Here is a 24,706-nt window from a genome sequence, read left to right as displayed (position 1 = left end):
TGGGACAAGTTGGATAGTTCTGCAAAAGAGCTGGCACAGCGCAATGGCTTCCTTCCATCTGTGCTGTATCATTCTATGATTAATGGGGAAAACTGGATAAAGTACATGAGGGAGAAAGGAATAGAAGGTTGAATTATGAGGAGAGATTACATGAAGTTGGCTTTGATCCCTAGAATATAAAGGGTTAGGAGGTGATTTGATTGAGGTTTTTAGGATCTTGAAAGGAATTGGGGGTGGGGGGGGGGGGGGGGGGGGGCGATGGAGAGAAACATTTTCCACTGCAGGGGGAGTTTAAGACAAGGGAACATAACCACAAAATCAGAGCCAGGATATTCAAGAGAGAAAAGCTAGGAAATGCTTGGTTGAGGTGTGGAACTCTCCCACAAAAAGTAGCTGCTAACTCAATTAACTTGAAAACTCAGAGGATTTCAATAGATTTGTGCTAGCCAGGAGTAGTAAGGGATATGGAACCAAGGTGGGTGGATGGAGTTGGGGTACCGATCAACCACAATCGCATTGAATAGCAGAGCAGGCTCAAGAGGCTGAATGGCCTACTGCTGTTCCTATGCTGGTAGGGTTAGAAGAGGAGGGGTGAGAGGAGGCTCGTGTGGAGTAAAAACAGAGACCATTTCTGCGCTGTAAAATCTATGCAATGGCGCTCACTGTCACGACACAACTCCTCAGGGTCACTGCATTTTTTTAAAAATGGGTCAAGAAGCTTACTTACCAGCGTTGGTGTGTTGCAATGGCTGCCAGCTTGCTTGCTCATTAGAAGCAAGCACTACGGGGTTTGCACACAATATTGGCGTCAAAAATTGCCAATGTCATAAACCAGCCAACAAAGCTCACTTGGGAACTCGCCCCATGGCTCAGGCTGGTGAAAGCAGACAGCAACAGAGTCACAATAAAGCAGAAGGGCCCAGGTTCAATTCTCACCCGGTATGGAGCTAGCCACTTCAGAAGAGCACGCGCCTGGGACCTTGCTGTCCAGTACCATCTGTAGAAGTGCTCACGTGTACGTCAGCGAGTGCAGAATCATACGCAGCTGAACCACCACTGGTCAAATATCCTGCTGACACTTGGGATCCATTTAACCCCATTTGCCAGGTGGGAAATCCCACGGGGACAGGTGGAAGGCCGGTTTCAAACTCCCACCCAATATCACTCGCCACCCGACTTGAATAAACAGCGAATGCAGGATGTAAAACTAGTGCTGCATCCGATCCTGTCAGTTCCCCCACAGGCACAGTAGATTAAAATTGGCCCCCTTTGGTTCAGTGAAGAATGAGGTTTTTAATGAAAAAAAATTGTTCTGGGGATAGGGGTTTCACAAGTAATACCTGCATTTATTGCCCATCGTCAGTTGTCCTGGAGAAGGGCAGTCTTCTTGAAACGCTGCAGAACCTGCGGTAAAGGTCCTTCCACAGTGCTGTGAGGGAGGGACTTCCAGGATTTTGACATAGCGATGAAGAAACAGCAACATATTTCCATGTCATGATAATGTACGACCTGTGAGCGGGTGATGTTCCCATGCACCTGCTGCTCTTGCCCTTCTAGGTGGTGGAGGTCATGGATTTGGGAGATGCTGTCGAAGGAGCCTCGGTGCATTGTTGCAACATGCAGCACATTCTGTGGATGGTACGCACTACAGCCACAGTGCAACAGTGATTGAGGGAGTGAATGTTTAGGGTGGCGGATGGGGTGCCGATCAAGTGAGCTGCTTTGTCCTGGACGGTCTTGAATTTTAGAGTCATAGAGTTATACAGCACAGAAACAGGCCCTTTGGCCCATTGTGTCTATGCCGTACTGAGTACTGTTGCAGCTGCACTCATCCGGATAATTGGAGAGTAGCGAATGTTTTCAAAGTACGGACTTGGGGGCACCCGTAAAATTGTTAAAGTACATGCACATTTGTGTGCACATACACGCAACATTAAAATGGTAGATTAAGGAAAGTCCCAAGCATTATTTGCCGAGTGAAATATTGGATCTGTGATGTTATCGACAGTATTTTGCTTTCGTTTTATTCCAGATATCAAGTTTCATTTGCTCAACAATGAACAAACTGAAAACAAGCAGACTTGACTTGACTTTCCATGGACCCGACAGTCATTTTTCTTGGTTCTCTGAGGAACGTTTAATCTCACACAAGAATTGTTGCTCCCGATTAATCACTAGCTTAGAAAAAACACTTTGAAGTTTTCCAAAGTGGAGATATGTAAATCATTCCCATTGGTTCATAAGAGGGCATAAATTTAAGACGATCACAAAAATAATTGAAAGGGAAAAGATTTGCATTTCTATGGCTTTTCACAACCACAGGACCTCCCAAAGAACTTCACAGTTAATGAAGTACACTTGAAGAGTAATCACTGTTGTAATACCTCCGGAGAATCCTTGGCATCAGTATATAGTATATATCATTATACAGTAAATGGAAAAGTCCTGGGGACAATTGATGTACAGAGAGATTTGGGTGTTCAGGTCCATTGTTCCCTGAAGGTGGCAACGCAGGTCAATAGAGTGGTCAAGAAGGCATACGGCATGCTTTCCTTCATCGGACGGGGTATTGAGTACAAGAGTTGGCAGGTCATGTTACAGTTGTATAGGACTTTGGTTCGGCCACATTTGGAATACTGCATGCAGTTCTGGTCGCCACATTACCAAAAGGATGTGGATGCTTTGGAGAGGGTGCAGAGGAGGTTCACCAGGATGTTGCCTGGTATGGAGGGCGCTAGCTATGAAGAGAGGTTGAGTAGATTAGGATTATTTTCATTAGAAAGGCGGAGGTTGAGGGGGGACCTGATTGAGGTGTACAAAATCATGAGAGGTATAGACAGGGTGGATAGCAAGAAGCTTTTCCCAGAGTGGGGGATTCAAATACTAGGGGTCACGAGTTCAAAGTGAGAGGGGAAAAGTTTAGGGGGGATATGCATGGAAAGTTCTTTACACAGAGTGTGGTGGGTGCCTGGAACGCGTTGCCAGCGGAGGTGGTAGATGCGAACACGATAGCGTCTTTTAAGATGTATCTAGATAGATACATGAATGGGCAGGAAGCAAAGAGATACAGACCCTTAGAAAATAGGCGACATGTTTAGGTAGAGGATCTGGATCGGCGCAGGCTTGGAGGGCCGAAGGGCTTGTTCCTGTGCTGTAATTTTCTTTGTTCTTTGTTTTTTTTTATCAGGTGGCAGGACCATACCTCCAATGCAGAAGTCTTCAAAGCAGCCAACATCCCCAGCATATACACCCTACTGAGCCAGCAGCGCTTGAGATGGCTGGGCCATGTGAGCCGCATGGAAGATGGCAGGATACCCAAGGATGCATTTTATAGCGAGCTCATCACTGGTATCAGACCCACCAGCCGAACATGTCTCCGCTTTAAAAAGACGTCTGCAAACGCGACATGAAATCCTGTGACATTGACCACAAGTCGTGGGAGTCAGTTGCCAGTGATCGCCAGAGCTGACGGGCAGCCATAAAGGCAGGGCTAAAGAGTGGCGAGTCGAAGAGACTTAGCAGTTGGTAGGAAAAAAGACAGAAGTGCAAGGAGAGAGCCAACTGTGTAACAGCCCCGACAACCAATTTTATCTGTAGTGCCTGTGGAAGAGTCTGTCACTCTAGATTTGGCCTTTATAGCCACTGCAGGCGCTGCTTCACAAACAACCGACCACCTCCAGGTGCTTACCCATTGTCTCTCGAGACAAGGAGGCCAAAAAAGAATGTGGAAAACACAGCAGCCAATTTGTACACAGCAAGGTGCCACAAACAGCAGTGTGATCATGACTAGATTATCTCTTTTTTTTTAAGGTGTTAAGGGGATAAATATTGGCCAGAACACCAGGGACTGCTCTCTACACCTCCACCCCCCACCCACGGTCTGAGGAATCTCCGCTTCTTCCTTGAACAGAGGCTCAACCAGTCCCCATCCACCACCACCCTCCTCCGCCTGGCTGAACTTGTTCTCACAAGGAACAACTTCTCCTTCAACTCCACTCACTTCCTTCAAGTAAAAGGTGTTGCTATGGGTACCCACATGGGTCCTAGTTATGCCTGTCTTTTTGTGGGATACATTGAACATTCCTTGTTCCAGTCCTACTCAGGCCCCCTCCCCAACTCTTTTTCCAGTACATTGATGACTGTATCGGTGCAGTTTCCTGCTCCCGCCCCGAACTGGTAAACTTTATCAACTTTGCTTCCAAGTTCCACCCTTCTCTCACTTTTACATGGTTCATTTCCAACCCTTTCCTTCCCTTCCTTAACTTCTCTGTCTCCATCTCTGGGGATAGGCTATCCACTAATATTCAGATTTTTTTTTTCTTATATTCGTCACTGGCTATGCCAGCATTTATTGCCCATCCCCAATTGCCCTGAATGGCTCGCTAGGCCAATTCAGAGGGCATGCAAGAGTCAACCACATTGCTGTGGGTCTGGAATCACATGTAGGCCAGACCAGGTAAGGACAGCAGATTTCCTTCCCTAAAGGACATTAGTGAACCAGATAGGTTTTTACAACAATCGACAATGGTTTCATGGCCATTAGACGAGCTTTTTAATTCCATGATTTATTAATTGAATTCAAATTCCACCTTCTGCTGTGGTGAGATTTGAACCCATGTCCCCAGAGCAATACCCTGGGTCTCTGGGTTACTACTCCAGTGACAATACCACTATGCTACCACCTCCCTCCAGATACTGAAGCAGTCCATGTAGAAATGCAGCAAGACCTGGACAATGTCCAGGCTTGGGCTGATAAGTGGCAAGTAACATTCGCGCCACACAAGTGCCAAACAATGACCATCTCCTACGAAGAGAATCTAACCATCTCCCTTGACATTCAATGGCATTACGATCACTGAATCCTCCACTATCAACATCCTCGGGGTTACCATTGACCAGAAACTGAACTGGAGTAGCCATATAAATACTGTGGCTACAAGAGCAGGACAGAGGCTAGGAATCCTGCGGCGAGTAACTCACCTCCTGACTCCCCAAAGCCTGTCCACCATCTACAAGGCACAAGTCAGAAGTGTGATGGAATACTCCTCACTTGCCTGGATGGGTGCAGCTCCAACAACACTCAAGAAGCACCATCCAGGACAAAGAGGCCACTTGATTGCACCCCATCCACAAATATTCTCTCCACTACCGATGCACAGTGGCAGCAGTATGTACCATCTACAAAATGCACTGCAGCAACACACCAAGGCTCCTTAGACAGTACCTTCCAAACCCACGACCTCCACCAACTAGAAGGACAAGGGCAGCAAATGCATGGGACCACCACCATCTGCAAGTCCCCCAAGTCATCATCCTGACTTGGAACTATATCGCCGTTCCTTCACTGTCACCGAGTCAAATTTCTGCAACTCCCTAACAGCACTGTGGGTATACCTACCTCACATGGACTGCAGCTGTTCAAGAAGGCAGCTCACCACCACCTTCTCAAGGGCAATTAGGGATGGGCAATAAGTGCTGGCCTAGCCAGTGCGCCCATATCCCATGAATGAAAAAAAATAAGCCCACTGACTCCCACAGCTACCTCAACTATACTTCTTCACACCCTGCCTCCCGTAAGGACTCCATTCCATTCTCCCAGTTACTCCATCTCCGACGCATCTGCTCTGATGATGCAACCTTCCACAACAGCGCCTCGGATAGGTCTTCCTTTTTCCTCAACCAAGGATTTCACCCCATTGTGGTTGACAGGGCCCATTTCCCGCACTTCTGCCCTCACACCTTTCCCTCCCTCCCAGAACCACAACAGGATTCCCCCTCTAACTTTCCACCCCACCTGCCTCCACGTCCAGAGGATCATCCTCTGCCATTTCCGACACATCCAGTGTGATGCCACCACCAAAAGCATCTTCCCCTCCAGTCAGCATTCTGAAGGGACCATTTCCTCCGTGACACCCTGGTCCACTCCTCCATTACCCCCGACACCTCATCCCCTTCCCATGCAATCGCAGCAGGTCTAATACCTGCCCTTTTTACCTCCTCTCTCCTCACTATCCAAGGCCCTAAACACTTCTTTCAGGTAAGGCAGCGATTTACTTGTACCTGTTTCAATTTAGTATACTGTATTTGCTGCTCACAATGAGGTCGCCTCTGGGGTGACCAAACGCAGACTGGGTGACCGCTTTGCTGAACACCTCCGCTCAGTCCGAAAACATGACCCCGATCTTCTGGTTACTTGCCATTTCAACACTCCCCCCTGCTCTCATGCCAACATTTCTGTCTTTGGCCTGCTCCATTGTTCCAGTGAACATCAACAGAAGCTCGAGGAGCAGCACCTGATCTTTCGATTAGGCACTCTGCAGCCTTGCAGACTGAACATTGAGTTCAATAACTTCAGAGCATGACTGGCCTTTTTTATATTTTACTTTCACCCATGTGCCTGCTTTTCATGTAGTCAGAGCTGCTCATTATTCCGCTATTAACACTCTCTCTGGACTAATGCTTTGTCTTTCACCACAAGGGCGGCACAGTGGCGTAGTGGTTAGCACCGCAGCCTCACAGCTCCAGCGACCCGGGTTCGATTCCAGGTACTGCCTGTGTGGAGTTTGCAAGTTCTCCCTGTGTCTGCGTGGGTTTCCTCCGGGTGCTCCGGTTTCCTCCCACAAGCCAAAGACTTGCAGGTTGATAGGTAAATTGGCCATTATAAATTGCCCCTAGTATAGGTAGGTGGTAGGGAAATATAGGGACAAGTAGGGATGTGGTAGGAATATGGGATTAGTGTAGGATTAGTATAAATGGGTGGTTGATGGTCAGCACAGACTCGGTGGGCCGAAGGGCCTGTTTCAGTGCTGTATCTCTAAAACTAAAAAAAAACTAAAACAAGCATGAACACACCTCTTTGCCTTTGTCCCAGGACAGCTTTGTTATTTAATCTCTCCTGCCCTATCAAACACCTTCCCCTTTGTTTTCTTCCCCCACCCCTTCACTTCCTTAAAACCGAATTCTTTTCTAACCTTTGCCAGTTCTGATGAAAGGTCACAGACCTGAAATGTTAACTTTGCTTCTCTCTCCACAGATGCTGCCAGACTAGAGAATTTCCAGCACTTTTTGTTTGAGATTTCCAGCAACTGCAGTATTTTGCTTTTATTACACCAGGGATAGCTCCCCTAGCTTTTCTCTGATATAGAGCCATGGGAGCTTTTACATCCACCTGAGGGGGAAAGATAGGGCCGCAGTTCTACGTCGCATTAGAAAAACAGCACCTCCGACAGTGCAGCACTTCCTCAGCACTGCACTGGGGGCATCAGTCTAGATTTTGTGCTCAGGTCCCTGGAATGAGGCCTGAACCTACACCTTTTGACTCGAGTAGAGAGACAGTGGCTATCCACGGAGCCACAGCTGACAGAGAGGGTGGATGGAATCTGAAAACCTGAGCCACCGACGGTTGTTGGAAGTAGCAGATAAAGTATTTGAAAAAGGGAATTATATAGCTACTTGAAAATAAGAGGCATATTGAAGGGTATGCAGAAGAAAAAAAAAAAAAAAAGAGGATTACACTCGGTGGCTTGTGCAGAGAAGATCAGCAGCACAGTGCAGATTTGATGAGAAAATGGCCCCTCTCCGAGCTGTACCACTCAATGATTTAGCGTTACAGTGGACAGCACTCAAGCCCTGGTGTGGTACTGAAACCCACCGCCTAACTCAAGAGGTAAACATGCTGCCAACTCACCCAGATTGACTCTGGTAGGACAACGACTTCTTGCCAGGTTTACATTTCCACAAACTCAAATACCAGAAGTGTGACCGAAACAGGGTCAAGCAATTGGACTGCAGCTAAGTGAGCAGGAAGAATAATTGGTTCACCAACAAAACCAACCCAGTCAAGGGTCAGTAAGGAGGCAGAATTTCCACTCTGTTCTCCCCACTCCCTCCCCAATTGTATTAAACACCATCAACTTGCATTTATACAGTGCTTTTTTCATAGTAAAATGTCCCAAAACACTTCACAAGAGCATTAGCAAACAAAATTTGATCCTGAGCCACATCTAGAGATATTAGGACAGGTGATCAAAAGCTTGATCAAAGATGGGGGTTGTAAGAAACTTCTTAAAAAAAAGGAGAAAAACGAGATAGAGGGGTTTAGCGAAGGAATTCCAGAGCCTGGGGCAGCTGAAGGCACCACCCCAGATGCGATGAGCTAACCCAAAGACCAGTTAATTTTTTTTTTTAAATTCATTCATGTGATGTGTGCGCCACTGGCTAGGCCAGCATTTATTGCCCATCTCCAATTGCCCTTGAGAAGCTGGTGGTGAGCTGCCTTCTTCAACCACTGCAGTCCATGTGGTGTAGGTACACCCACAGTGCTGTTAGGAAGGGAGTTCCAGGATTTTGAACCAGTGACAGTGAAGGAACAGTGATATAGTTCCAAGTCAGGATGGCATGTGGCTTGGAGGGGAACCTGCAGGTGGTGGTGTTCCCATGCATTTGCTGCCCTTGTCCATCTAGGTGGTAGAGGTCATGGGTTTGGAAGTGCTGTTTAAGAAGCCTTGGTGCATTGCTGCAGTGCATCTTGTAGACAGTACACACTACTACCACTGTATGTTGGTGATGGAGGGACTGAAATTTTTTTGGATGGGGTGCCAATAAAGTGGGTTACTTTATCCTGGATGGTGTCGAGCTTCTTGAGCGTTGTTGGAGCTGCGCCCATCCAGGCAAGCGGGGAGTATTCCATCACACTCCTGACTTGTGCCTTGTAGATGGTGGACAGGAGTCGAGTTACTCGCCGCAGGATTCCTAGCCTCCGACCTGCTCTTTTAACCACGGTATTTATATGGCCACTCCAGTTCAGTTTCTGAATAGTACATTAAAACCCAACATCTTTAAGCGCAATTGGTTAGGACTATCTCCTCCATTTGCCTTGGTTGGTGTCCACATGCAAGATGAAAGGCATCACAGAACACTGGCAAACTACCTATTTACAAGAACATGGATCACAACTAGAAAATATCGTTCAAACATACACTACCTGCCTGTGCACAGGACAAAAATCACACATTATAGATCACAGACAAAATGTCAGCCGTGGTTCAGTGGGTCGCCTCAGAGTCCAAAGATCAGAGTTCAAGTCTCACCCCAAGACCTGAGTACACAATCCAAGCTGATACTTCAGTGCAGCAGACAGCAAGTGCTACATCGTTGGGAGTTGCCGATAAATCAAGGCTCCGTTTGCCAATTCAGGTGGGCATTTGAAGAGCAAGGGAAGTTCTTCTCCACGTCCTAGCCAACATTTATCCCTCAGCCAACACCCAAGCAGATTATCTGGTCATCACATTGCCGTTTGCAAACAGGCTGCCAAGTTTCTTACATTACAAGTGTGTACTCCGAAGCACTTTGGGGATGTCCCAAGGTTGTTAAAGGCTCAGGTTTGTTGTTTTTTCTCATACTCGCACAGTGGAAATCTGTCAATACAGCTGCTGTCCCTGACACTTCACAGAGTACACACGAGGCCATTATTAAGATTTCAATGGTGGAGGATAATCCTTATTGTGCAAAGTGTTGACCCAGCTTCCCTTTTACTTCTTCAAATATCATCTGCTCACTCCCAGCCTGTCTACTGGTAAGAGTTACTAATGGAGGCACAGCTTATCCACACTGCACAGAAAGACCAAAACCCCCTCCATAAATCAAAATACTCTGCTATTTTTCACCCCCACAATGAATAGTGGTCTCTCCCCATCTCCCCCAGCCCAAGCAGCAGTTAAAAGCCCCATGTTCCTTAGTATAAAGCCCCTCATTCAGCAGCAAAAATCAACATTTATATAGTGCCTTTCAGGTAGAAGAGGTTCCATACTATTTTACAAGGTGGGGTGGTGGGAAAGCAAGGGGAAAATATAAAAGGAAAGATAATACAAGGGTCAGACCATTGTGATAGAGTTGGAGATTTTGAAAGAAGTGTTAACTGCATATTAATTGTGTTTAATGACATGTAGGTGGAGGGCATTAATTAGGGTTTTACAAGAGCACATATAAAGAGACACTTACTGAAACAGTGTGTGGGGTTGCACTAGGAGGTGTATACTTGTAACATTTCAGTCTGTAAATAAGTAGAAAACGGAATAAAGATTGGCTCCAGTATCATCCTTCACCAACTGGCTTTCTGGACAGAAGGGAAGAGACTGAGAGGTAAAACAGAAGTAGTCCTGGACAGTAGTGCTGATGGTTCTACCGAAGGTGGAGCAGGTGCAGATGGGAACGAGTCATTTGGCCGCAGAGATAGGTTGGGGCGAAGCTGTGGATGGATTTGAAGACAAGGACTGCTTTAAAAAAAAGTTCAAGTTGCTGGAGGATAAAGAGCCAGCACAAGTCAGCAAGCTGCTTGGGACAGCTTTGCACATGTTGGAAAGTGAAGGCTTACAAGGAGAACATTGAAGAAATCAAGTGTGAGGATGAGACAACGAGGGTGGTGGACAAAGATGGCTCCCACGGACTTTGTACTTTCACAAAGCTTTTGACAAGGTGGCAGTGTTTAAAGAAAATCATAGGTTCAAGTCCTATTTTGAAGACTGGAGTACATAATCAGTACTTCCGTGCAGTACGGAGAAAATGCATCAATGTTGGAGTTACCAGCTTTCAGATTTAACACTTTACACTCACAGGAGAACAATTAAGGACTCCACAAAACTAGTCAAAGAACATGGAAGTTCTCCCTGGTGCCCAGGCAAATATATAATAAATATCTTCAACCAACATCACTAATTGCAGACTATCCGATTATGTATCTCGTTGCTGTTTGAGACCTCGTTACCCATAACTGTTAGATTTCCCTACATTTCAACAGCGAATACATATTAAAACGTAGCCCATTAGCTGTGTAGCACCTTGGAACACCTGGCAATCGTAACAGCCTGACTTTAACTCACTAAGTTGGTTATCCGTAGATACAAACTCTTTCCTCTTCAGAACCTGACTGGATTACAACTTCACCACAAATAGCCAAGATAGATGCCCAGTGATATTGCGAGTTAGAGAACGGAACAAACGTTGAATTTATAATAAACTAACCCAAATCACTGTCTGTAAAAGGCTTTCTTCTCAATATAATAGTCATATCCTCTTTATTAAATGAAAAGTTCTTAACCACTACTTAAAAGTAAAGTACTCTTATTCATAAACAGCACAAGAATCTTACCAGTAAACCCCTATACACTACAGCCGCTATCCTGAGCTGAGCTCTCAAGCGGCTCACCAGCGCCGCCATCTTGTTGTGCCCAGCGGGTGAAAGGTCACGGTGATTCCAGCTTTTTTTTTCTTAAAATAACATTACTTGATGATAAAGTATGCTTTCAAAATTATTTAGTATTTGATCATCAAAAACCCCACTTTTTAAAAAAAAGTTTTTTAAAAATCTGGATTAAATCCGCACAAGCTTCGCAATGACGTCACACGTTCCAAATTTTCTTTAAAGGGGGAAAAAGTTTAAAAAAGGACAAAACTTGCAAAAATAACCTCTCAATGTCAAAAATAGTATTGCTTGTACTTCATGTTGGTAGGCTCCTAATAGGTATTGTTTTTTAGCCACACTGTGCTAACATCACGTGACGTGTATTTAACGACTGTTCTTCTGAGCAAGTATTTTATTGATTGCTTCCCCTCCTGCCCCTTCCTTTGATTCACAAATTAAAATACACACAATTTCTCGAACCTAAGGAAGAAAGCGAGAAAAGTGACATTAAAATATAAATTGGCCAGATTTATTGGCCGGCTTCACTGCGCCTGCGCCAACTGAAAATATCTGCAACTCATTCTGACGTCACCTGCCGTTACATAACAACATTTAAAAAAAATAGAAAAATCACAAGCGCTGTTTTTCCGAGTCTGCCAATGGTTTATCTGTGAGTACTGTGCTGAAAAAATAAAGAAACAGATGTCGGCGTCTAAAAAAAATTGATCGAAAATAGTTGGTGAAGTTGCCAAGTAACCAATCAGGTTCAAATGCTAACGGCCTGCCCCACGTGATTCCCCGCCCCACTGTGACGTCCGCATCCTGAGTATAAAAGCAAAGACGCAGGCAATAGCGCCATTCCAGCGTTTGGTTTAAGGTATGTGAGCAGGGGGAAGGTTTGCCTTGAAAGGTTTTTTTTTCTTTAAAAAAATTAAAGAGTATTTTTTTTGTGTGGGCTTAATTATTAGAAATAAAAGTTGATGTTTGGTTACTTAATCCTGTTCTTTTTTTTTTCTTCCTCCAGGTTTTTTTGTCGAAGACGACGGCAAGAAGTCTCGTGTCTCTTGTCTGTGTGTGTGTGTGAGGATAACAAAAAAAAAACAGCCGCACCTCCAAAAAAAAAATTCCTTTTCATGTGGCTTTGATCAACTTGGGACACTTGATTTCTGTTTGCTCTTTTATTTTTTTTCAAAAGAGAAATTTGCAGCTCTTGCGAAAGGAGAAAGATCAGCAAAAAAAACCGAAAATATACTTTACCCATAAGCTCCATTTTTAGAAAAAAAAAACGAATTTACAAAAATAAGTCATGAAAATCTCTTTAACAAAAAAATTGTCAACATTGTGTTGTGTTTGCACATAAAAAAGCTCGAGGCGCTGAAGGAGAGTTTGATAGTAAGTTCCGCTTTTTGGCAAAAAAAGAAAAAAAAATGACTTGCGGCGGGGAGGGCAATGAAATTAATCTCTGAATATTAAAAGAAAAAGCTTTTTAAGCGTGGAAAGGCGGGGGGGGGGTGTGATGGGGGAAGAAATGTTACATTTCCGTTCTGGTCGAGCAAGCAGAAGGGTGGGTAGAGTAAAACTTATTAAACCCATGAGCTCACACACACGGGAAAGTTGTGTTTTTAAAGAGTTTTTTTTAAAAAAAGGAGACAGTGGTAATAAAAGCTCTTTTTTGGGGTGGGGGGGGGGAGGAGGGTTCTCTGGTGTGTGAGACCGGAAAAAAATTTAAGGTTTATATTAAAAGAAGCGAATTTTTCGGAGAAAAAAGTTCGCAATCTGTAAATAAAGATTGCTGGCAATAATTCTCCCAGGAAAGAGGGCCAAAAAAAAAAAAGCAGCGAAGGGCAGGTTTGCAGCAGGCTTGTTTTAAAGTGTTTTCTCTCTCTCTCTCCATTTGGGTGCCTCCCTAAGATGGCGGGTGTCTTGGGTTTAAAATGGCGGCGGTGGCTGCTGCTACAAGCTCTGTCCGCCGCCTGTTTGTACAGAGAAACCGTTTTCCTTTTTCTTCCTTCACTGGAAACGCCACAAGGACAGAGCCAGAGCGAGGCTGGATGACATCAGCGCTGACTCGACCGAGGTGACGTAACCTTCAGCCCTAACCCCTCCCCCCACTACCCAATCCAACCTCTCAAAATGGGCTCCATTGGAAGAGAGGGGATGCAAAAGCTTTTTTTTGGTTCAAAACAAAAACCCCTCTTGCCCAGTAAACCGCCCCCTCAAGAAAAATGCAAGCAGTTTCCAGCCATCTGGAGTTCGATTTTTGTTTAAATTTTCTCTTTTCCCTCTTTCCCCCCCCCCCCCCTCCCCCAAAAAAAAAATCCAGGACTTGGAAACTTGTTTGTCCCCTTTTCCACCCATGTGGAGATCAGATGCTGTGGTCAAGTGTTGGAGGAAAAAAAAATAATTTGTCTTTCTTCCTTTTTCCCCCCCCCGATCTTCAAGGAATCTTGAATCTATTGTAATGTCCAGTAAATTATATGCTTTAAAGGGCTTGATTGATATCTCATTTGTTAGGGCGGGGGAGAAAAGAGTTTTTTTTTGAAATGGGTTTATCTTTTATTTGAAAAATGAATCCGTTACTGTTTGAATTTAAACAGTGCTTTCCTAAAAGATACCTTGAGTTTAAACAGTTAATCCATATTGGATGCGGGGGAAGAGTGGTGTTTTTCTTTAAAGGTGTCAATCAACTCCTTGTTTAATCGAATTGATTTATGAATTTGTCATAGAAAAAGTACCTGTAACCATGTTACCACTGGGCCGTAGGTAAATGGATTGCAGGCCATAACTTAATGATCACTGTCTTCCATAATAGGTGCATAATTCTTTACAGCGAGCATCTTCATATGGAAAGCGTTAACTTTTCATATAGGAGTTAAGTGCCCATGCCTTGCACGCTTTTGTACTGTTTAGTTTCCCAGCACAATAGGGCTGATGAATAGGGGGAGGTGAAGCTAAAACATCCTGCACTTTAAAAACTCATCACAGGGACAGCCACATGCAAACTGGTAAGCAAACCTTTCTGACCTTAATTGCATTTCACGACTTCATTGCTGTCTTGAACGAGTGTAATGTTTGCCATTCTGCAAAAAATCCATGGTGAAATATTTGATACATGCATGCAAAAGAGGCTTGTCGACATTGTTCCAGTGAACTACACAAGAACTTGTTTCACGGTCAATTTTCATGCCTGAAGTATCCATTGGTCGACACGTCTTTCATATGGCGGTAGAATAATTTAGGGAGTAATTAAAGAATTTCAAATTCGTAGTAACTTTTTAAAACATTGCTTTTTAATAACGATCTATTTCTCAACATCTTGAGTAGCGACTGAGTTTTTTGGTAGCAATTGTAAATTACTTTGGGATGAAGGCTTTATATTCAAAATTGATCTGAAAGGGGTTAAAGCCCTGGGCTCACCGCCAACGTGCCGACATTTGCGATGTAAAATCTACACGGTTAACCGACATTCAGTTCACTTTTTAACTCGGACTCTTTTTCTTTCCCCATAGCGTATAAAGGAATGACGCCAGTGCCCCCTGGCCGTGGGGCAAATTTCCTCTGCTCCCTTCCCCCGCCCCTATTTCACTTGATTCTGAAAGTGGTCAGGGGTACAGCAGATTCAGTTGGAAGGGCAGTAAAGAGTTATGATTTCTAATGCGAAGATGGTATTCGCAGCCAGTATTAGCTCTGGGTAAAGTAGCAATCCAGCCGTGCTAATGCTTTATATAAAGGGAGGTAGGTCAAGAGCGCAGCATTTAGTGCGTTGTTTGGAGGTAAGACCTTTTGAGACTAACATGCAACTGAGACGGCCTCGGTATCTTGCGTCTTAAGCTCTACACATACACCATCCATATTTAGTTGAATAAATTAACCATGGCCTTGTTCCCCTTCAGTCTGGCCCAGTGGTAACATGTTCAGTGATAATTTGCATTTGTGAAGATCTCTGGTAACCTAAATGATTTCACCTTTTTGTATACATGTAGGATTCCACTGTACTGATGTAAATGCATTTTACTTATTGGGTATGGGATGAAAAATGTATGCAACCATATATAAATTGGTCTCTTGCTGCACTGGCTGCTATACCTGATCTCTGCAGTATGTTAGAAACCAGTGCTTGATTTTCAGTGAACATGATGCTGAAATCATAAACTGGTCCCTGAGCAGTGTTTCTGCAATACTCATTCTGAAGGATTTTGGGGCCTATGCTCCGTGGAGCCAGAGTTTAATACTGTTAGGATAATGAATGCAATATAATTTGAGCACTACAGCACATTCTGTGATTAAAATCAAAGGTAGGTGGCATGTGACCCATGTAGCCATTTGAGCACAAGCATTTGTCCATATATGAACAGTAACTCATGAATTAACCATTTGCAAAACCTGCAGCCCACCACCTTGCCTGAACTCAAATCAATTTACCAATACCAGCTCTAACTGCAATAGCATGAATGAGAATTGTATCTACTAACCTAATTGCTCTGGTTTGCTCCAAATAAATCCTGTTCAATTATTTACTAAATCGCCATTAAAACTGGTGCATGTTTGGCATCAGTTTCACTGGGAAGACTTGAAACAATGTGCACTGGAGCAACTGCCCAAACAGGTTACAGCAGATAACTAGCCAGCTTTGGGATAACCTAAATGCCCTGCTCAGCATGAGCAGTGATAATTATGGGGTTAATCCCTTGGGTTTGTACTGTAGGTTCTAAAACAGAACTTTAAACACCAATTGGGTCAGCCTGAAATAAGTTACTAATGTAATTTGGACTGTAAAGCTTGTGGCTTTATGGCTGCAGCAGGTTATAAGGCTTTTCACTTGGATTGCTTTGTTCAATGCAATCTATTCCCTTAAGCCTGCTGTTTCAGGTTGCCAGGTAGCAATTTTTCATTGGAAGCTTTAGGCAATTAACAGGAGGGTAACTTTTTCTCCATTTTAGTGAGAATGTATAAAAATGAGGAATGGGTTTTATAGACACACGTTTTTAACATTCTTGTAAATAATTCATTGAGCCATGGCACAAATTGTGGTTTTTTAATTTGGTTAATGTTTTTAGCTATTCTACCTAATTAAGATTTAGCAGCATGTTAGTTTATGCTCCATTTGCAATAACTACACTAGTAGATAACTACAGATGAAGCTGAACCTCCCAGTACTGGTGCTTGTAACTTTGGAAAGATGCATGTCCTTAACACAAAACAACCATTTCTTACCATCTGTGCACTGGATTAGTGCAATTAATCTGTGGCTGTGGAAAGGACAGTGAATTTAGCATTATAATGGGAATCATTCTGCAAGCTTGTGTTTACATTTAAAGTAGAATTGTACCTGAACTACTTTCATGGGGTAAAAGTAATCTCAAAAGTATTAAAATTAGTTGGCTAATGTAGTAGGTCTCAGTACAGTGGCCAGACCTGTTTACTGTGCCAGGAGTGCCCAAAATAAACCTGCATTCTGTAGGTTATTTCTGACCCTTTTCCTCTAGACAGGCTATTTTTAAAAACTGGCTTATCCAGGTTTGAGTTTTATGGATTTCAAGTTTTGGAAAGATTCATACTCTGCCCTTTTCTGAACACCAAGGTCTCAATCTGTTGTAATGTGATGCACAAAATTAATGGCAACAAATCTTGCTGACTTCAAAAATATGGCACTCAAGATCCACAAAGGTGAGGCTGGTACTTGGGTGATTTTTCGATCAGTACCATACAATTCAACCTGTAAGTTAAACATTAAGCACTTTGGAACTGTTCATAGTACAGAATAGATTAGGCACTTCCACAATTCATTGTTTCAAATATACATACCAGTAACTCCAACTACATTTCAAATAAATCTGCACAGTTGCCACTAGTTGTCAAGAATGTTGCCATTTCCAGTTAAGCATCTTATAAGCTTTGCATCCCCATGCTCCTATCTCCATTAGGGACTCATTTTGAAATTCATCCTATTCCCAGTGTTATCTTTTGCTTGTTAGAATGATTGTAGGTACAGAACAGTATTTTCTGGAAGCTGAAAGATAAAATTGAGCAGCTTATTGCAGGGTGGGAAGCTGCTGCAGTGGCTTTCAGCACTGAGTTTCAAAACTTCAAGCAGCAAGGCTCCAAATATTCTAAATTCATTTAATAGAAAATATTGACCATGCTTTCCATTACTGTTAAAGTCAATTAATGTGGTCTTTAGGTGGTGTAGCAGTCAAGGTATTGTGAAGAATGCAATTTTTGAACATTTCCAATATCTGCACGAGGACCAGTAGAATAGGTGTTGCTCCCTCTAGGGAGTATTTACAGCTACAAGTTATTTCATTCAGGGCACTGAGGCATGAAGCTTGACTTTTGTACACTTAATTTAAGTAGCTTCCCATTGCAAATGCTAAGGCAGTGTAAGCTAAAGGTCTCATGCCTGGGTCACAATGAATCTGGAATACAAGCCAAGCTACCTGGCTCCTTTGGGGAGGGGTATGGGCTGCACACTTGCTGTAACATTTTATAAAATGATCAGATGTCCGAGTATCAGAGCACTTTATAAACTTACTGCATGTTGAGAAAGCAGGCTGATTTTAAATTAGTGGTTGGGCATTTGAGATTTTTGTAAGCAAAAGGGCAGAGCTTCTCTCAGCAGACATTAGAATTTGTAACAGTAGGGGTATTTGAACTGAACAAGAGTTGCTGCTCTCTGACCTGCACTACAATATTTGAGTTGATGACTTGTACATGATGCAGTTCTAATCAAATTTAGCAATGCAGTGCCTCCAAAGCTGCCTATGAAGTGTCATTCTTCAATGATTTTAGCATTTACCTCATGCCATGGGCAGATTTTTAACTTGCAGATGTTGATGATTCATCATTATGGATCAATATTCATAACACTTTTCAAATTTGTGCACCAACTTCCCCTCAATGGGCATGATGCAACCAGAAGCTTCAACATTTCAAAATTTTTAATTATCTTTTTTCCTCCCCCTTTTTGTAGTCTCCCAGACTGGATCTTTTGCTGAGCAGGCAGCTGAAAATCTGCACAACTGACTCCATACTCAGCTGGTAGCTGATGCTGAATTGCAGACAGTCACACTTTTGCCTCTATTCCCTTGCTATATGTTCTCGCTCTTTACTGGTCTGCATGGGCAAGAAGAGTCACCAAGATCTACGACAGTCTGCAGGGAGCCAGGACAACTGCAGAGCCTGAAATCAGACTGCTTGGGCTGTGGCAGTGTGATAGGCCATGCCACTCCATTGCATTCACTTGGTAGCTTTTCACAGCTTTTTAGCTGAGAAGATAACTACTTTTAATAATTGCACTCAACCACTTGTTTAAAACATTCTCCCCACCTGGCTCTCAATATACCTTTGCCCATGGGTGAATCCAGGAGCACTTGTGTGGGGTGGGGGAGGGGGAGGAAAGAGAAAAATCTTGACCATCTTCCTCAGTGCCAGAGCTTTTTGACACTTGACAATTTTCTGTTCCACATGAATAGAAGCAAAAGCTGAATTTCAGTGCACTTAACAGGAGCTGACCTTGTAAGAGTACTAACTGTAGGTTTAAACAGCCTTCATTGCGGCAGTTTCTATGGTTAATCTACACTATGGCTAGCTGTTCTGATTCGCCAAGTTGGGGCTTCCTTGGGAGTGGACACAAGAGTTCCCATTTGTAAGGGATGCCCCCTTTGCTGTCTAAGCTTGCTTCCTTTCCAATCATTAAATCAGCAAAGCAGAAGTATTTTGATCATGCTCCAGCTGTCTAGTAAGCACCTTCATATTCACGCAATATATTTGAACTGATTATAGTGCAGACTTTACCAGCACCAACAATTTTCCAGTTTGAATTTGGTGCATTTTTATCATGTTCTTAAAGAAAAAATCAAAACTGCCTTCTAACCAAAGGGCACTTCACCCATAACTGGAAACCTTGATTGTAAGAGCAATGTTACACAAGTCCTGCTTGAAGCTATTGTTACATAGTGGCAACATATGAGTGCCTTCTGATGCAAAATGCGTTCACAGTTCTTTGCTATTGTGACTTTTTAAACTTCCAACTGCAGCCACCCACAAACTAGCCAAAGTAAAGTTTTCTATAACTTTGCAGGAAGCTTGCAGCGGCAATAATTACAATTGTTTTATTTAGCCTAGCTGCCAACTTTTTTATTTTATTGAAACTTGTATTTTGTTAGACACCTGGCAACCATAATTTGAGTGAAGGCCAGTAGCTTCTGAATGGAATCTTGGCCAAAGCACCTAAATTTGCAGCATTAAAAGTAGTTGAGGCGGGATGGGTTGGGGCACAATATGTGCACACCTGTATCCTGGAAGAAACTGTTCAACATGCTGTTCAAGAATTTGTTCTTGAGGGGGATGTTGTACTTTTGAGGGAGTAGGAGGTAAATTAAGGTGGTGTTTCATGAATAATGGTTGACCTGGGTGCTATGCCTCCAAAATGCCATAAATGGTTGTATGTAACTGAAATAGCCAAGTAGAAGTGGTTAGGGTAGGAGATCAGGAAAAAAAGCTGCCATATATAAGGCAATGTACAGCTCATTGTACTTGGCAGTAAGCTGATAACATACACATCAAGCCTAACCACACAGCACTGTCCTAGAAGGACTGCATTCCCTTGTTTTTATAATGCTTTTCTGACCAGTTTGAGCTGTGAGAGCTTCAGTTTATTGTAGCCACCTAATTTAGGCCCAGTAAGTCAGTTTTTAAACTATTTGGTGATCCTTTATCCTGGAATTTGAAATGTGTAGACTAGTCTGTTTGAAACAAGGCAAATCTTTATATTTTAAAATTTTATGGCCTATGGTTATCCTGGACAAATGCAAGAAGGCCATAATTTTATACTGGGCATGTGGGAAGAGCAGGTGACTGGGACAGGAATTTTGATAGTGACCTGCATTTTACATGTGGTGCCAGTCATATCAACAAAGTATCACTATCATTTTCAGAACACGTTCACATTTTTTGGCCAGAGGCAGAAGAATTAAAAAAAAACTGACATCTTTTCTGTTTTTTTTGTTTGTTTAAGGTATTACAATGGGTTCGGGGCCTGTAGATCCAAAAGAGCTCCTGATAGGGTTGGACTGCCTCCTTGGTAAAGATGGGGAAATTAAAAGTGGTGATGGTGTCGTTAGAATTTACAGGTAATGCTTCACTCTGTTCCATGCAATTATACACACTACACGCATCTTCCCCATTCTCTTGAGAAGTTCTGTACTACTTTTAAATTGAGTTGCGTGCTGCAGGGTTCACTGTAGATGAGGTGTTAAGCAAATATTCATTAACCTATGGCACTTACCACTTTCAGCATTTTGTGTAGTAATGTGTTCAGATGGTCTACCTGCTTCTACCCTTTCCATGAATAGCCATTACCCTGCCTACTTTTTGTAATTTCATTAATGATCTTTGAGTATTTCTGAACATTGGGCACCCTTGCTGAAGCATGTGCCTACACTGTTGATAGTTAGGGGTGGGAGGGATGATGCAGTCCACACTTTTCAGACTGCTCACTCTTGTTTCTGCTACTTTTTTCCTGAAAGTGCTGTCTCATGCACTTAAGTACCTTTCTCAAATAGCTATCCTGCTGAGTGTCCATGGGTTATTCAGTTGAGACCAAGCTGTGCATGTTGGGCATGCACAATGGGTACTATCCAGTGATTCCAGTTGGGGAGCAGCCAAGAGCACGGCCCTAGCATTTTAACCTTCCTTAGTCTGAAGCTAATTGTAGCAGTATGTACTACCACTCTGGCTATGACATCACTGCTTAGACCAGTTAGCTTTACGTTTTTAATTAAGTGTTTCATTCATTTACTTACTATGTAAGCTGGCATCTAATTATGTTGAAGCCCTCATCCCGTATCCCCACCACCTCGTTTGAAATGTTCTTTCATCCTGGAGTCAATGAAGTGACATCCTCTTGTTCCCCATTACTATTTTTATACACTGCATTATCAAAGGGCATGGGCAATGCCAATGTAACTCGCTGGACAGGAATCCTGTGAGATCAGGTGGAACGCTGGTTTTACGCCCCTGCTCAGTATTGCACTCTGTTGAATACAGTGGAGAACAAAATTGAATGGGGTGTAAAACTGGGATTCTACCTGATTCTGCCAGTTTCCCAACAGGCAGATTAGGTTAAAAGGACCTCTTATGTCCATGTTGAGTCTCTAGTAGTCTAGCTGCTATGTTTAATTCAAACTTTGGACTGTATCAAAGATGTGCATTATGTTTGAGTTGTTTCCACAGTAAAGCTTTCCAGTTTGTCTATCTCTTAAACACATTTTCTCATTTGAATTATGCTTATTCAGAGCCTATCTGGACATATGCCCTCCACTTCCAGTCCAAAGGGTATTGCTAATTCTCTTCACTGCTTTTGATTTTCAGGTTAATGAAGGATTCAAAAAAGCTAGTAAGCAGATGCATGTATTTGAACATCCTGCTGCAGACCAGATCAGAGGAGATCCTGAATCAGTAAGGCCGATAGTTTCTAACTTACCATCAGCGTCCTTGATTTTACTGAGTCAGCATTAGTCACCAGGCTTACTCAGTTGTGTTTGTGCCCTCAATATTGTGCCCATAAGCTTTTTGTGTGCCCCAATTTATCCTCTGACTGTTTTCCCCTATATTAGTATTCACTGCAGTGCTGTATGGCTCAAAATATGGCTAGTGGGCTTATTAAGCAAGCTATCACCCAACCCTTTTAGGACCCTGCAAGTTCACCTTTTTGTTCAGAATTTTAATACTCAGTCAGCAGATAGTACTAAGCAAGTGCAGACATTCACAGGCTTTGTTCTGGGTTTCAGCTGTGTGTCAGATCCATTCTGCTTACTATAGGTGCACCCCTCAAGTTTGGATCCAGAGTTCTGTTTTCTGTCTGTTCCCAGTTCATGCACTCAGCCTTGTGGTTCTGAAAACCTAGTGACTGCACTGAGATTTGAATAGCAGAAGCCTGGAAGAGAGCTGGTCCATACTGTCTCTAGGTGTATGTAGGTTGCTAATATTTCATAAACCTTGCTTCCTGTCTGTGAACTGGTGTGACTTGTGCCCAATTGCGCTGGCACAGTCTAAGTGCATAAGGAGTAGGAGTAGACCATATGGCTCCATTGAGCCTTCTCCGCATTTAAGTCAGATCATGGTGGCTGATCTACCTCAAATTCACTTTCCTGCCCTCTCCCCAGATCCCTTGGTTCCGTTGGTGTCTAAAATATCAATCTCAGCCTTGAATGTACTCAATGGGCATCCACAGTCCCATTAAAGTGACTATGAAAATTATTAGGAATAATTGAAGAAAACCAATAAATGAAAATATTAGAAAATGTACAGCCAGGTCACATCAAAAGAATTTTCTGGGTGTTTCAGCTTGCTTGGTTTCTGGTGCACACACCTCTGGGTCTGCAGGTTGTGGGTTCAGGAACTAAAGCACTTGAGTGTGAAGTCTAAGTTAACCCTCCCCGCCCACCCCCAGTGCATTACTGAGCAAGCATGCTATTTGATGGGGAATGCTGTGTTTTAGTTAAGACTTTGAATGGTGGTCCTGTTGTCCAACTCAATTGTTAAACTCCCACTAGAAATTGACAGGTTCTGCTCTGAAAGGATGAGATCATGACCTCACGACCTTGAAAAGTACCACATCAAATTCTAACCTATTTTTCCACAGATGTTCACTGACTTATTACGTATTGCAACTACTTTCCATGTCAGCTGGCAGCCTCTGAATATTAAGGTGTGCCATGTATTGTATGTGGATATATGAATTGTTAGTTTGGAGCCTTACATGTTTATTTCTCTCCTTTTGAAGGTTCATCAGCGTTGGTGGTTACAAGCTGCTGAATAACTGGCTAGCCTATTCTAAATCTACTAGCAATGTGCCATTGTTACAGCAGATTCTGCTGGCATTGCAGCTGCTGCCACTCACTGTGGACCACCTGAAGCAAGTAAGTAAAACACTGAGCAAACAAACCACTATGGGCGATGCAACCGTGTGGACATGACTTGCCTTCCCTGACTAAGTCCTTTGTATGATGGACATTAGATTAAGACTTGTGTTCTGTGCAACTAAGCTGGAGACCAGGGGTGTGAAAATATTCAAGCCTTGTGTGGAAATGTTGAGGGGCTTTACTAGAGTGAATAGGGAGAAACTGTTTCCATTGGCAGGAGGGATTAGTAACCAGAGGACACAGACTTAGTGATTAGCATAAGAATCAAATGGAAGATGAAAATTTTCTTGACATTGAAAGGGTGGTGGAAGCAGATTTAATAATTTTCAAAAGGGCAATTTGATTTATACTTGAAAATGAAAAATTTGCAAGGCCATGGGGAAGGAGCAGAAGGGAGTGAGACTAATTAAATAGTCCTTTCAAAGAGCCAGCATAAGCATGATGGGCTGAATGGCCGCCACCTCTGCTGCATGATTCTAAGCATGTGATTTGGATGCATTTTTTTTTCTTACCTATTCTGTGCTTCTGTCATAACACCATTTTGTTGCTTGTTACATTGTAATTTTTTTTGCTTTTAGTAAGCTCTGGTTTCCACAAGTTTGTTCGGATATGTATCTTGCCCCCCTGTATTTAATATCCCATTGTAAAATATTTTATTAAAGGAAGCATGCAATGATTTTTATTTCCTGTCCCCTCTTTCCACCCCCAATTCCCCAAACACTACATCCCTTTTCTGCTGAAGACTCTCCCTTGCTTGAGTTCCATTTGTCTCCCTTGAGTAGTCATCTTAGATAAATCTAAGAGTTTTGGTCATGGTGTGTATCGCAGTTGTGCCAGATTTTGTTCTCGCTTGATAGTTCATGCTTATACTGAATAACCATCTCTGACGGGCAACTGTGGATGATTTCTCTTTGGGGCCAGAGTGAGGGTATGGTTGTGTTCCGAATGGTGCATAAATGTTTACATAAACATTTGTGGGAGAAGGGGTTCCACAATGCAGGATATTAAATCTAACTAGCAAGTTTGTCTGTTTCAACCTGAGCCTATTTCTATTTCAGAATAACACAGCCAAGATAGTGAAACAGTTGAGCAAGAGCTTTGATGATGAAGGTAAGATGTAAAGCATGCTATCTGCATCAAATTTAAAGAGCTAAAGCTGCGTTGCTTTCGACCGCCAAAATTCCCACCTTCTAGTAACTTGGGCACAACAAGGACGCGAAAGGTTTCGACCAGTGTGTTTATACTGCTGGTTGAGAGGCAGTAAATAATTCTGTTCAATGAATTGCTGCTTTGTTATTCCAATGTGTCTAGCTGCTCAGTTCCTTGTTTGATTTTTGATTCGAAGCAGTTTTAACTTGTATGCTTCTGATTTTAGTAAGTTTCTTACCCTCACCACAGTTTCACAGGCACCAACAACCTTCTGGCATCTTTTATAAATGGCCATTTGCTTTTTGGGACAGTGAGTGACAACAGACTGATCATCGAGGGCATCACAGGCAAGCCTGCTGCTGCCCTCACCTGACTGCTATATTTGCCCTTTCCAAAGGGGTCTGTAAATAATGGATGGAAATCGAGCCCTGATTCTCCAGCTTAATTTTTTTAG

General features: G+C 43.1%; 2 protein-coding genes across 3 annotated transcripts in view; one reads left to right on the top strand and one right to left on the bottom strand.

Moving 5' to 3' along the window:
• mrps18b (mitochondrial ribosomal protein S18B) overlaps positions 1-11,524 on the bottom strand; it is a 38,015-nt gene extending 26,491 nt beyond the window's left edge. The window contains exon 1 of the mRNA XM_068009654.1: positions 11,147-11,524. Coding sequence (XP_067865755.1) covers positions 11,147-11,215 — 69 coding nt within the window. The 5' untranslated portion in view covers positions 11,216-11,524. The remainder of the gene's footprint in view (positions 1-11,146) is intronic.
• Positions 11,525-12,183: 659 nt separating this feature from the next.
• The window catches only part of ppp1r10 (protein phosphatase 1, regulatory subunit 10), a 37,047-nt gene continuing 24,524 nt past the window's right edge, over positions 12,184-24,706 (top strand). The window contains exons 1-5 of one of the 2 annotated variants that reach the window (XM_068009650.1): positions 12,184-12,571; positions 20,196-20,310; positions 21,551-21,637; positions 22,965-23,100; positions 24,162-24,213. In XM_068009650.1, coding sequence (XP_067865751.1) covers positions 20,204-20,310; positions 21,551-21,637; positions 22,965-23,100; positions 24,162-24,213 — 382 coding nt within the window. In that variant the 5' untranslated portion in view covers positions 12,184-12,571; positions 20,196-20,203. Of the gene's footprint in view, positions 12,572-12,923; positions 13,257-20,195; positions 20,311-21,550; positions 21,638-22,964; positions 23,101-24,161; positions 24,214-24,706 lie in introns of those variants that run through there. The other variant, XM_068009651.1, reaches the window with a different exon arrangement.

The sequence above is a fragment of the Heterodontus francisci genome, chromosome 29 (genome assembly GCF_036365525.1).
Source record: "Heterodontus francisci isolate sHetFra1 chromosome 29, sHetFra1.hap1, whole genome shotgun sequence".
Lineage (NCBI taxonomy): Eukaryota > Metazoa > Chordata > Chondrichthyes > Heterodontiformes > Heterodontidae > Heterodontus > Heterodontus francisci.
This window is presented reverse-complemented; position numbering and strand designations above follow the sequence as displayed.